General features: G+C 31.8%; 1 protein-coding gene across 1 annotated transcript in view; it reads left to right on the top strand.

The window, feature by feature from the left end:
- LOC109174561 overlaps positions 1–11116 on the top strand; it is a 48494-nt gene extending 37378 nt beyond the window's left edge. Inside the window, exons 27-36 of the mRNA XM_019323778.1 lie at positions 418–649; positions 1460–1822; positions 3052–3153; positions 4036–4179; positions 5160–5248; positions 7975–8057; positions 8144–8259; positions 8866–8951; positions 10215–10314; positions 10484–11116. Of these exons, the coding sequence (XP_019179323.1) occupies positions 418–649; positions 1460–1822; positions 3052–3153; positions 4036–4179; positions 5160–5248; positions 7975–8057; positions 8144–8259; positions 8866–8951; positions 10215–10314; positions 10484–10549 (1381 nt within the window). The 3' untranslated portion in view covers positions 10550–11116. The remainder of the gene's footprint in view (positions 1–417; positions 650–1459; positions 1823–3051; positions 3154–4035; positions 4180–5159; positions 5249–7974; positions 8058–8143; positions 8260–8865; positions 8952–10214; positions 10315–10483) is intronic.
- The last annotated feature ends 1533 nt before the right edge of the window (positions 11117–12649 follow it).

Genomic DNA, 12649 nt, shown 5'->3' with positions numbered 1-12649 from the left:
CGAACCCAGGTTATGCCTAGGATTGTCCCCACAAAGAAGCTCCTTTGCCACTTGAGCTACCCCTTTGGGTTAGCATTTGTTAATAGTTATATGGTCACTATATGTTTTAAGATAACACTGTGAAACGTTCTTTATGCATAAATCACATGAATTACCTTAAAGTATTAAGACTAGCTTGTTAGTAAAGTTGCTCGACCTGGTTAAAAATTGACGATATATGTTCTCACAAGGATTTCTGAATTTTTTATCAGTATTGTTTGCCTGTCAATATATGTACACAGTTAAAAAATGATATAGTACTTCACTACTTCATATATCTTTGGCTGTTTTGAAAACCCAGTGAACTGCTTCATTGCACTGTTTTGAAAAATCAGTAAATGTGTAGCACTGTAGCATTAATCTTTTAATATTGTACAGGTATGAACATTTGGCGAGAAGTGCGCCTGCTATTCTAGATGATTCTCTTTCTGCTGATTCCTATCTTAATATATTGTATATGCCATCAACATTTCCACGTTCAGAGAGATCCAGGCGATCTCAGGAACCTTCTTCAAATGATTCTGCTGCTAATGATGCTGCCATTGAAGATGGACCTCGTAGCAACTTGGATAGTGTTAGATACCTTGAGTGTGTAAATTATTTTCAAGAAGTAAGTTCAAAGTTACCTCATCATAAGTTGGAGTTGCCTTTTCATTTTACTTTTTACTTTTTCCATTTCTCTTTTTATTCTCTAATTCTCAGTTGTCTTCCTTCCTTCTTGGCATGAATAGTTTAAGTATCTAGATCAGTTTGTAAATAATTAATTGTTATCCTCACTAATTATTTAAACTTTTAGTTGTCATGGAACACATCATTCAATATAGTTGGATGTATGTTGTTGTCATTTCATATATCTTGATACATCCTTTTTTGCTATGCAAATATGCAATGTTTGATTAGATTATATTTTGTGAATAAAATATGTATTACTGTAAGCGCAAAACGGAGGTGCAACTCATGTACACAGAAATTTATTCACAGAGAAATACAACTGCCATCCCTAACAAGAAACTATCCTGATCATGACTATAAAAGAAGAAAATTGAAATTGAAGCATGCTTGATTTGTTGATATCTGAACATATTTTCCTATTTTATGAAAGTGAACATTACTTCTATGTACATCCAGCTATTGGTGTTCTTTTTGTAATATGGGTATGTACCACTGACCATAATGCATGAGTTTTAGATCACTCTACTCATCCTTTTGTGGCTCTCTACTTCTTTTATTCTACTTTCTTGTCAGCTCTGGTGTCTCTGAATATGTTCAAAATATTAATATATATATTAATACATACACACGGAGAGGTTATAGAATGTGGGAGTGTTCAACTTTTATAGACAATTACAAATGTTTTGGTCTGAGAGAAGGGGATATTCAATTTCTATTACAGTACTGACAAATTATTTAAACAATGCAGTATGCTCGTCAGCTTTTGCTTGATTTCATGTTTAGGCATGGCCATTACAAGGATGCTTGCTTGTTATTTTTCCCTCCGACTTCTGTTCCTCCACCACCTCAGCCATCTTCAGGCACGGTTACTTCATCTACTTCCCCTCAAAGACAAGATTCTCTGGCAACAGATTATGGTACCCTTGATGTTTTGTGTGATTTGTGCATTGCTTATGGGGCCATGCCTGTATTGGAGGAGGTGTTGTCAGCAAGAACCTCAAAGACAGCATCAGAAGACCCGTTAGTGAATCAGCACACTGTTGCTGCTCTTGCCCGCATTTGTAACTATTGTGAGACTCATAAACATTTCAACTATCTATACAATTTTCAGGTATAATTCGTCTCTTTTTCTTTTGACTCTTTGCTGTTAATGAGATATGTATCATACTCTTATCAGGATCCTTCACTTGCATGCTTGAATCTGTTTAGAGATTACCACTTGCCTCTGCATTTAATTAATAAACAGTTGTGAATTCTGATGAGCAAAGTTTATGCATCTGAATAACACTGTTTGAATTAAGATTAGATATCAAATGGGATTTCTTAATGTGCTTGGATACCAAAATTTACATTAATGCCTGTATTATTTGTGTCGAATGTAATTTTCCATGTTTTGGTACAAACTACCAGAGATTAGCTTTTGGCAAATGTGATAATTATTATTATTATTATTATTATTATTATTATTATTATTATTATTATTATTATTATTATTATTATTATTATTATTATTATTATTATTATTATTATTATTATTATTATTATTATTATTATTATTATTATTATTATTATTATTATTATTATTATTGTGTCTTGTGCTTTTAGCGTTTTCCCTAAAATAAACTTATCACAAAGGGGAAAGTATATGCCACTATGGGTGAATTATTCTTGAATCTCTTACATAGTACCACTTCTATTTTATACATTTTGATTTTAAAAAAAAAAAAAAAAAAAAAAAGACTTCAAGATGTTGCTGTAGGAAGCTTTTATGCTCCAAATTGACCCAATATATGAATTTGAGGTTGGAGGTCAATTTAATACGTTGCTTAGATGGCTCCCATAGTTTGCCTGTTTGCCATGGAAAATGTGTCTGCATTTTCCTAAAATAAAGTTATCATGAAGAAGCTATAGATTACTACTACGTACTATCAGTTGATTGGGTTAGAAAAATTGTCAATGATGTTAATCATGTAATCATGTTTGGCTTTCTAATTGCTATCTATTCACAAAATGATTTTTTTTTTTTTTTAATCAATAGATTATTGTGTGCATCTTGTAATCACATTTTTTCTTTCTATTTTGAATATATTGTACAAATTTACATCTTTAATAGATTCTATTATCCATTTTCTTAACAGAAGACATTTTCTTTTTCTCTTCTGATTTAAATTTGTAAAGCCTAGTTCCCCAAGTGTTTCAAAGACCTGTTAGGCTGCTACAACTGAAATATGAATTTATTAGTTTCTATCTTACATTTTTTGTCTTATTTTTCTCTGGAATTTTTACATCAAATTTTATATTGCTTCATATCCCATTTTGTAATTATTGAAAATTACTCAGGTAATCACGAAAGACCATGTAGCTGTTGGGCTTTGCTGTATTCAGTTATTTATGAATTCATCTTCTCAAGAGGAAGCTATAAGACATTTAGAACATGCCAAGGTTGGTTATCATTTTAGATACCACAGTTTATGCACCTTTTAACTGCTGCACATATGATCTCCTAGATTCCAATGTTTTCTACTGTACTTTCAATGGTCGTGTGTGTGTGTGTATATATATATATATATATATATATATATATATATATATATATATATAAACGGAGACATATTTTTAACTAAAACTTTTTACAAACATCAAATATAACAAGTCTAGGTTCTCCAGAAAAATATTAAAGTAAAAATATGTTTAGAAAGTATTTTTCACGAAATTTTCTTTCCAGCTGCGCCAGTCAGAATTTTTCAGGCAATAATCAGATAGAGTAAAATTTTTCCCTTTTTAATCACCACAAAATCACCATATTACATATGCAGGGATTTCAAAACATCTAAACTCATATATCTAACCACATAATATAATCAAATAACTTACAACACTAATATCATCAATTTTTCAAAATCACGAATCACATAAACAATTAGTAAAATCAATTTTTGATTTGGGGTTATATATATATATATATATATATATATATATATATATATATATATATATATATATATATATATATATATGAAGGCTTTGGAAATGCTAGCTTAACAAGAAGTATTTTATGAAAGACTACACTGGTCATTTTTAAAATACTGGGGTGAACGGTTGTTCACAACATTAAGATACATATATATCTACCAGAATGGAACAATATAGCCAATTATTTTTCATATGGATTACAGAAGGAAACATGTATAGTTCTCATTTTTTATTTTTTTATTTTTTGTTTTTTGTGTTTTGTTGTTGTTTTTGTTTTTTATTTTATTATTTTATTATTATTATTATTATTTTTAAATTACCTGTGGATTCTAATCCTTTTGTGTAACGTAGATGCATTTTGATGATGGTCTGTCAGCTCGATCTAAAGCAGGAGAATCTACTAAACTTGTTACCAAGGGTGTAAGAGGGAAAAGTGCCTCTGAGAAGCTTACTGAAGAAGGACTTGTCAAATTTGCTGCTAGAGTTTCCATGCAGGTAATTATATCATGCTAGTACGCATGCTATGTATGTATGTGTGTTACATCTGCATAGAGAGGATAAAACTTCACCTCTTAAGTGTGCCTTGCTCTTGCTGTTCAAGTCTATTATCTCATAAATCCTATGTGCTATGCTCTGTATATGGTGGGCAATGGGAAATGGGTGTTATACAATTCTTCATTTAGTATTCCATACTCCATAGGGGGGATATAGCACAAGACTTTCAACAGCCAAATTTTGCCCATGAGAACTCCAATAAATCTATTTATTATTGTTAGAATATAAGAGTGGGCCAAGGTGACTCAATGTCTGTAGTTTGACTGCTAGACTCTGCCACATGCACCACATATTGCCCTCTTTGAACGAGTAATTTCATTTCCTGTATTGTTGCCTTTCCAGTCATTTGATTTTGATATGCTGTGTTTATTTCCCCAATGGTATTCAATTTTGGCATTGTTGTGTTTGATTTCTTGTTTACTATCAATATGTCGGATTATTTCCCAAGGGTGTGCAGTTCCGACACTGCCATAATAGCACAATGATTTAGATAATTAAACAATTGGTTTTTCTTTCATTTTTATTTCTTGTTGCTTGTTTAATTTGCTTGTAATTATTGATGAAGTTTATTCAATGTTTGGTCCCTCAACTATATTGGTTTTTTCACTTTGGTTTTCAACTTTGATTTTTTCTACATTTAGTCAACTTTTAAAACATTCCACTTTTACTCCAAAATACCTAAAATGCCCTTGACTGCAGTAGGGTGGAGTTTTTTTGAGATTTTCACATGGGAATTTTGGATATTTTGGACTAAAAGTAAAATGTTTTAAAAGTTGAGTATTAAAAGTTGAAATGACACTATAGTGGGACCAAAAGTGGAATAAACTCTTATCAATGGAAGTTATTTGGTATCTCTTAGAGATAAATAGATTATATTTTTTGAATGAGTTGTAAATTGTTGCATGCTGTGTGATTTGCAGATAGATGTTGTGAAATGCTTTAATGATGCAGAGGGACCGCAGTGGAAGCATTCTCTCTTTGGGAATCCAAATGACCTTGAAACTTTCAGGTTTGAGTCTTTTTTACTTTCATCTCTTTATTCTTCACTTTTATCTATAACTTTCAACCGGGCCTCTTTAGAACATTGAAAATCGTGATGTATTTCCCAAGCCATGAAGGTGGGTAAGGATAAATTGCATACACTTCTTTTCCAACTTGTATACTTAGACTAATTTAAATGTGAATGTGAAAGAAATTTGTCACGTGCCTATTCTCCATCGGGCACAAGATGGATGGAATCATGTATAGAGCATATGGTATTTGGTCATTTCTCAATCACACTCATGCTTTCCATTTTATTAATTTCACTCTAATTATTACTCCCTCTCCCATTTTGTGTGTCTAGTTCAGTTAATGAGGCTTGACTCAAGTTATTTACAATTTAATTTTTCATAATATTTAGTTTAGTATTATTATATTAAATCTATATATTTAGAAACTATATTAGAAGTATTATTAAACAGAAATCTGAATTTAAAAATTATTTTTAAAAATTAAGAAAATAATTGAAAAAGGAAGTGTTTGTATTACTAATGAATAGTAAACATGTCAGGTAAAAGGTAAAATGGGATAGATAAGTACTTTTTAATCATGAATGTTAGAGCCTTTCAACAATTCATTCCGAAGAATTGGTCATCTATAGTTACATTACAAATGGATAGGACTTTTGTTCTATTACCTCACGATTTCACTCACCCACTGAGAACCAAGGTTTAAAAAGGTGTAAACGGGCCTTAGGGTGTTTTGTATTGGAGAGGCGAGGCGTAAGCCACAAGGTGCTTTGAGGCATAAGCCTCAAAATAGACCCAATAATTAAACTTAAAATATGTGATTTATTAAATTATGTGTACGTGTGTGTGTGTATGTTATTATCAATTATTAATTATATAATTAATATTTGAGATAGTTATAAAGTTCTAGAATTCTAACTCTTAGTTTTGAGAGATTCTAGAATGCGTAATTAACGTCTCTTGTCTCTTAGACTTCCGTAGTAGTTCAAACTATTAATATCCCTTTCTTCGAACTCGCCATTCAGGGTAGAGTTGCTCGGCCCACGCATTGACACCTCAAAAACCTCCTTGTGTGCATTGTGCACCTCACCTGCATGAGGCGTACGCCCTTTGATTTGAGACAACGGCATAGGTCTTGGGGCGTAACACCATCGCCTCAGACTGAGCCATGCCTCAAAACCACCTTTTTAAACATTGCTGAGAACAAGTTTGTTATTTTGAAGAAGGAGAATGTGATAAATATGTAGAGAGCCTTTATATATCTTTAGGAGATTTATAGTTTATGTAGGGGTCATTTGACTCATTTTGATTAGCCTGTAAATTTTAGGTTCCATTGTAATCTTTATATCGCAGATTATATCAATATAAGTTCTTTCTCTTGTCTACTGCTCATTGCTTTCACCTTACGGATGGCTGGAAGTTTCCAAATCATTCAATCTATTACTTTGTATTACTCAACATGGTATTAGAGCTTTACAAGGTCATTATACCTCCTTGTGGTCGGAACCCTAAGTGGTGCCACTGGGCATTGTACTCTGGCAGTGTACCTGCACATGAGGATGGTAGAGAATGGAGCTCCAATTGAAAATAGTATGGGTGGGCTTGTTTCTTGAATCTTGAGTCAGTTCTGCTGATGTGTGTGGTGTTTTCTTTTATTGGTTTGGATCAAATGTTGAGGAAGAAGTCTGCTTTGTATATTTGTGGTCTATGAGTTTGTTGAAGAGGAAGGTGTTTGAGGGGTTGTGCAAAGAAAAACACAGAGAGAAGTGCATTTGATTTCATGAATTGGGCTGGAATTTCATTTTGATTTTAGGCTCAATATTGGATATTTGTCTACAAAGTATGTAGTTTTTATTAAAAAAGAAGGGCTCAGGTTGAGACTTTAGATATGGGGACCGTAGGGAATTAGATATTTAGATTGTGTCGTTACAAAGTCTATGCATGTTATGTGAATTCTTGGTGATCAGGGTTTGGCTCTTGGTAGAGCCTCTCTTGATGGATGGTTGAATACCAAACAGAGACTATGTTGTGATGCGTGAGTGTTTGGTGAGAGTGGTCCATGAGAGTAATGTTGGCATACTGTGAATGGAGATAGGCAAGTTGGTTGCACAATAGTGTTGTTGAGTGGTTCTCTATAATAGTGAAACTTCTTATGTTTGGAGGGGGAGTATGGGATGTTTTTTATGGAATTTCAACTGCCTATTTGTGCAAGTTGGATACCTTCCAACTTAAGTGGGAGTGAGTTAAAAGAGAATGTGATTAATATTTAAATACATTTTATATATCTCTAGGAAACTTTTAGCATATCTAGGAGTCTTTTGACTTGTATAAATAAGCTTTATAAATACTGGGCTCCATTGTAATTTGACTAATTCCTACTACTTCTTGGTTCTGCCTTGGAGTAGCATCACTAGCTGGACTGTTCGACATATTACTCTGTATTAGTTAACAGTTACTCTGCCTTAGATTAGATCTGTGTTATTAACACCCTCTATCTCTTTTTCTTTTTGGTCTTACTTTAGAAGCCTTAACAATTAGAAGTAAAATAAATCTTTTAATGGTGACTTTTGAGCAGTTTGAAGTTGTAGTAAGTGTAACAATGTGATAAAGGTAATGGATAATAGTGTGCCCTAGAAAGAGGTTTGGGGGTAGGAGGTGAAGAATTTCTTCTGTCCAAGTGCCTCCGAGTCAAATTTTTAGTAACTTAACAATGTGTTTCATGCAGGAGGAGGTGCGTGATTGCAGAGACTCTTGCTGAGAGGAGTTTTGATTTAGCATTTCAAGTGATCTACGAATTCAATCTTCCAGGTAACCTTTCTTAATCTTTTATGGAATTGCAATGGACTATCAAATATTTTGTCTTACAACGCCTTGTTTATGGAATATGATTCTAGCTGTCGACATATATGCTGGAGTTGCTGCATCACTTGCTGAGAGGAAGAAGGGAGGGCAATTAACAGAATTTTTTAGAAACATTAAAGGAACAATTGACGATGATGATTGGGATCAGGTACTCTTCAATTTGTTCTTTGTTGGTAATGTTAGTGCTGTCTATGCTATACTTATAAAATATTATCTCTTTTACCCGTTTTCTCAACTTAACACTTGCCAAAAGAAAATTTCAAAGCTTTGGAATAAATTGAAGCAAATGCCCCGGAATTATGGTGGATAAAAATAAATATTTAAGAGATTTCTAGATTTCATAGTTCTAATTTGGTTTATGGATTAATATAATTAGCCCTGTTCTTTATTTATTTGAAGTGAGTTGTTTAGACTTTAGAGATATTAAACACACCCACCTGTGATCCTAAAATTTAGAAATAGTATCAGCAATCTGAGAGTTTGACTTTGAAGGGAAAATTTATATGTTAACTTGAAAATGAAGATGGAAGTTTAACTAGGTCTTAATCTAGTTTGGATTGGCTACATGGATTATATTTAGCCCATATATGATCCGAACCCATTGCACTATCATGTCTTCCCTATAGTCCCACGCATCCATCATAGAAGCATTTTATAATTTAACGAAATGAGGTATCAATATGGCATTTTTATACGTCTTTCAAGCTATTCAATTATCATTAAGTTGATAATCTATTATACATGGACTTTGCAGGTTTTGGGGGCTGCTATCAATGTTTATGCAAACAAACACAAAGAGCGTCCAGACCGCCTTATTGACATGTTGACTAGTAGCCACAGGTACCAATTTATGTGTATTCTGATTTTCTCCTGAAAACAGGTTGATTGCCTAGGGCAGTTCATGTGAACCATATTCGGCATATGATTTTTTTTTTTTTGGGTGCATTTGGATTCCTCATATTCGGCATATGATGTGCCATCTATAATTAAAGATAAGAAGAAAGATTAAACGGGAATAATGTAGTGCTCGTGGGCAACAAAATTCAAATATGTGAATACATGTCATGCAACATACGCAAACAGGACAAGTTTAAAAAATGTATGGTGCAAACATGGTTTAATATCAATTAATAATAACATTAACAACAATATTAATAAAATATGTATGCACATAATATGTACTCTATAATATTGCTCTACAGTAGAGAATAAATACCTTGATATTCATCTTTCCCATAGATTTAAATCAACATTAGCCAGCTTCTGTATCCTCTTGATAATAAAGTCACAAGTTGTAAAAACATAACAATAAACAACGGTAGAAAACTAGTGAAATCAAAAGTCAAGATATAAATTTTGAGAAACAGTTATCATGCTACGTAAAATTAAGTGAAAGTGAGAAACTAGTATATCCCAGTCAAACAATTTTTTTGCTCAACTGGAAATGGTAGTTTGAGAGGTTTTTTTTTTTTTTTTTTTTTTTTGTGTATCCAAACTCAATTGGAAATAATAAAGAAAAATATGTACTAGTCTGAGAGATTAGGTTTTTTGGTGTTTCAAAGAGTCTGATTTTGGTTTAGTAGTTCATGAAGTTATAAACTCAAAGGAGTCAAAGCACAGCTTGCCTCCTTTGGAGTCCATGTGCAAAAATGCCTCTTGTGATAAAGTATTGACATCCAAAATTAAAATAAAAAATGAAGGAACCAGTCTGTTAAAAAGAATAAAATACTCATTATCCACTTGGCATGTTCAATTGTTCATTCATAAAGAGTATTTTATGTTTTTGCATTCTCCAAGGTTTTACAAAATGGTATACTACATAGCCCCTTATTGAAGTGTCTTAATATCACCAGTACAAAGTTAAAACACAAGATTACTGAGTATCTTTAAAGTAATATCTGAATTATTTTGACTTCATAATAGCTTGTCATAATACAATTGTTTTGGAGACTTGCAACAGCTGGACTTCAAAAAGTGGCAGATTAAACTTGAGCGATATCATCTGAAAATTGTGGTTTTATGATAGTTTGCCATCATACAATTGTGCATACTTATTTTCTCATTATATGAGTACCCTCTCACATTTCGGCTTGGTTGTTGCAGAAAGGTACTGGCCTGCGTTGTTTGCGGTCGTCTTAAAAGTGCATTCCAAATTGCCTCTAGAAGTGGAAGTGTAGCTGATGTTCAATATGTAGCACACCAGGTCCATTTCTTCTCAAACCTGAGTAATTGAAATTTGGATCTTTGGCAGCTTGCCTGACAATCCTTTTATCCTTTCACTTTTATTCTTTCAATCTTTCATGCAGTGTTATGTTTTGTTTTTTAATCGAGTGCAAAACAAATCGACTCACACTTGGCCTTGTGTTATGCAGGCATTGCATGCTAATGCACTTCCTGTTCTTGATATGTGCAAACAATGGCTAGCGCAGTACATGTAGTTATGGCTCAAGTAAAATTTCACTTGTTCTCCACATCTAATATTTCGATCAGTTGTGAAGTTGCATGTTGTAGCGGCGTAGTTGATGAAGACACGAATGAATGAATGAAGTCGAGGTTTGATGTACAGGTGCTCAAGTACTGGGGCTGAAACAAAAGATTGTGTACTTTTTGTCACAATATACATGAATGATGAATAACAGTAATAATGTGTAGAAGCAAGCAGGCAGGGCAGGCAGGGATGGGGTGGACTTCATTTTTTTTATTTGATCCTCCCTCTTTAATTTTCAGGGAAATGGTTTGGTTTCCTGCTCTTGTAGGGTTTTTTGTTCTCCATGTAATTACTCATCTGTTGGACTGCTTCAATGGTAATACAATAGGATAGAAATCATAGAATGGGAGAAAAGATAGGTGATTTTGTGTTCCATCCCAAGCTGAGGGGAGACAAATTGTAGTACGTACTATGAAATGTTTGTTGTTTGTGTGTGGAAAGCAGAATATGAGTTGAACAGAAAATTTGAAGCAACTCAAGAGCATCTGATATTATAATTTAAGTTTTGGATTGGATAATAAAATGATAATCATTTTGATCACCACATGCCTCTCTCTCTCTCTCTCTCTCTCTCTCTCTCTCGCTCTATATATATATATATATATATATATATATATATATATATATATATATATATATATATATATATATCTACTATATCTACTATACTAATAAGAGTCCAAGAGACTTAGACCTATAATGGGTAGAAAAAATGTCGGTCACAGATTTCAATCAAATGAATGGCTCAGATTGATTAAAAGATTGATCAGATTTAAATTTTACACTAAAATTTTCTAAAATACCCACACACCGTTACTAATTCCGTTAAAATTTTAAGAATTGCCGTTAGTTCACCGTTAACTTACTCATTGATTTTAATAAAAAAAAAGTCTTTGGTTCGAACCTCATCCCAATTAAAGTTGGCATAATTAGTATTCTTTTTTTATTATTATTTTTTTTTTGAATGCGGCATAATTAGTATTCTATTTTACTCTTATTAAATTATATAAATAATAATAATAATTTAGTAGTTACAACAAAAAATAATACATATGCATTTCTTTAATTTAGAATTATGTGTCCACAATGCTTTTATTCAAAAAAAAAAATTTATTCATTATCAATAAATTAAATAAGAGAAATAATTTTATTAGTTATATTGTCTTTATTTTTTTTCAATAAAAAAATTCTTTATATTCAAATTTATTAATTGATTATATTCGCTACATTGTCCTTACAATGTCTTTATTCAGTGAAAAAAACATTATTAATTATTAATAAATTAATTAAAAGAAATATTTTCATTAGTTATATTGTCTTAATTTTTCTCAAATGTAAAAATTTTTACATTCAAATTCATTAATTGATTATATTCACTACATTATCTATTATCTTTTTTGTGCACTATTTTTCTAATTAAATATCAAAGTTATAATACAAAATAATGCTATATATTTATTTACCAAGTATTTTATTAATACCATGAAAAAATTAAAAAAATATAATTAATAAAGCCAACCATATTAACTACTTGAGAGATTTTGTGACAAAGAGAGTATTCAAATCACAAAACAAATTGAAGTGAGAACTACCTCGCAATGTCCTTGTTTGACAATCAACAGTTAGCGGTTAGCGTTAGCGGATTATACTAGCGGATTTGACCAGCGAATTTATTTAATTATTAACATTGGGTAGAAAAAATGACCGCCAAATTATTAAAATAAATGAATGGTTCATATTGTTCAGGTTTTAATTTTTTTCTTTTAAGATTTTCTAATTTATCCTTAATTATATGATTATCCATTTAACTTTTCCGTTAATTCACCGTTAGTCTAATTCTAATATTAAAGTCTATTATAGTATTATAACTACACCATTAATCTAATTCTAATATTAAAGTCTTAACAGAACTTAACCACAAATCCTAATGTCGGAATCTCCTCAAACAATATTAGTATATATTTAATATTTTATGCCCTAATTTTTATTTGTTCTCCCTTATGTCCCGTATTTGGTTTCAACTATACCTATACAATTATTTTATTGACAA

The sequence above is a fragment of the Ipomoea nil genome, unplaced genomic scaffold, assembly GCF_001879475.1.
Source record: "Ipomoea nil cultivar Tokyo-kokei standard unplaced genomic scaffold, Asagao_1.1 scaffold0642, whole genome shotgun sequence".
NCBI lineage: Eukaryota > Viridiplantae > Streptophyta > Magnoliopsida > Solanales > Convolvulaceae > Ipomoea > Ipomoea nil.
Note: the sequence above shows the minus strand (reverse complement) of the source record. Positions and strands in the feature narration are given on the sequence as shown.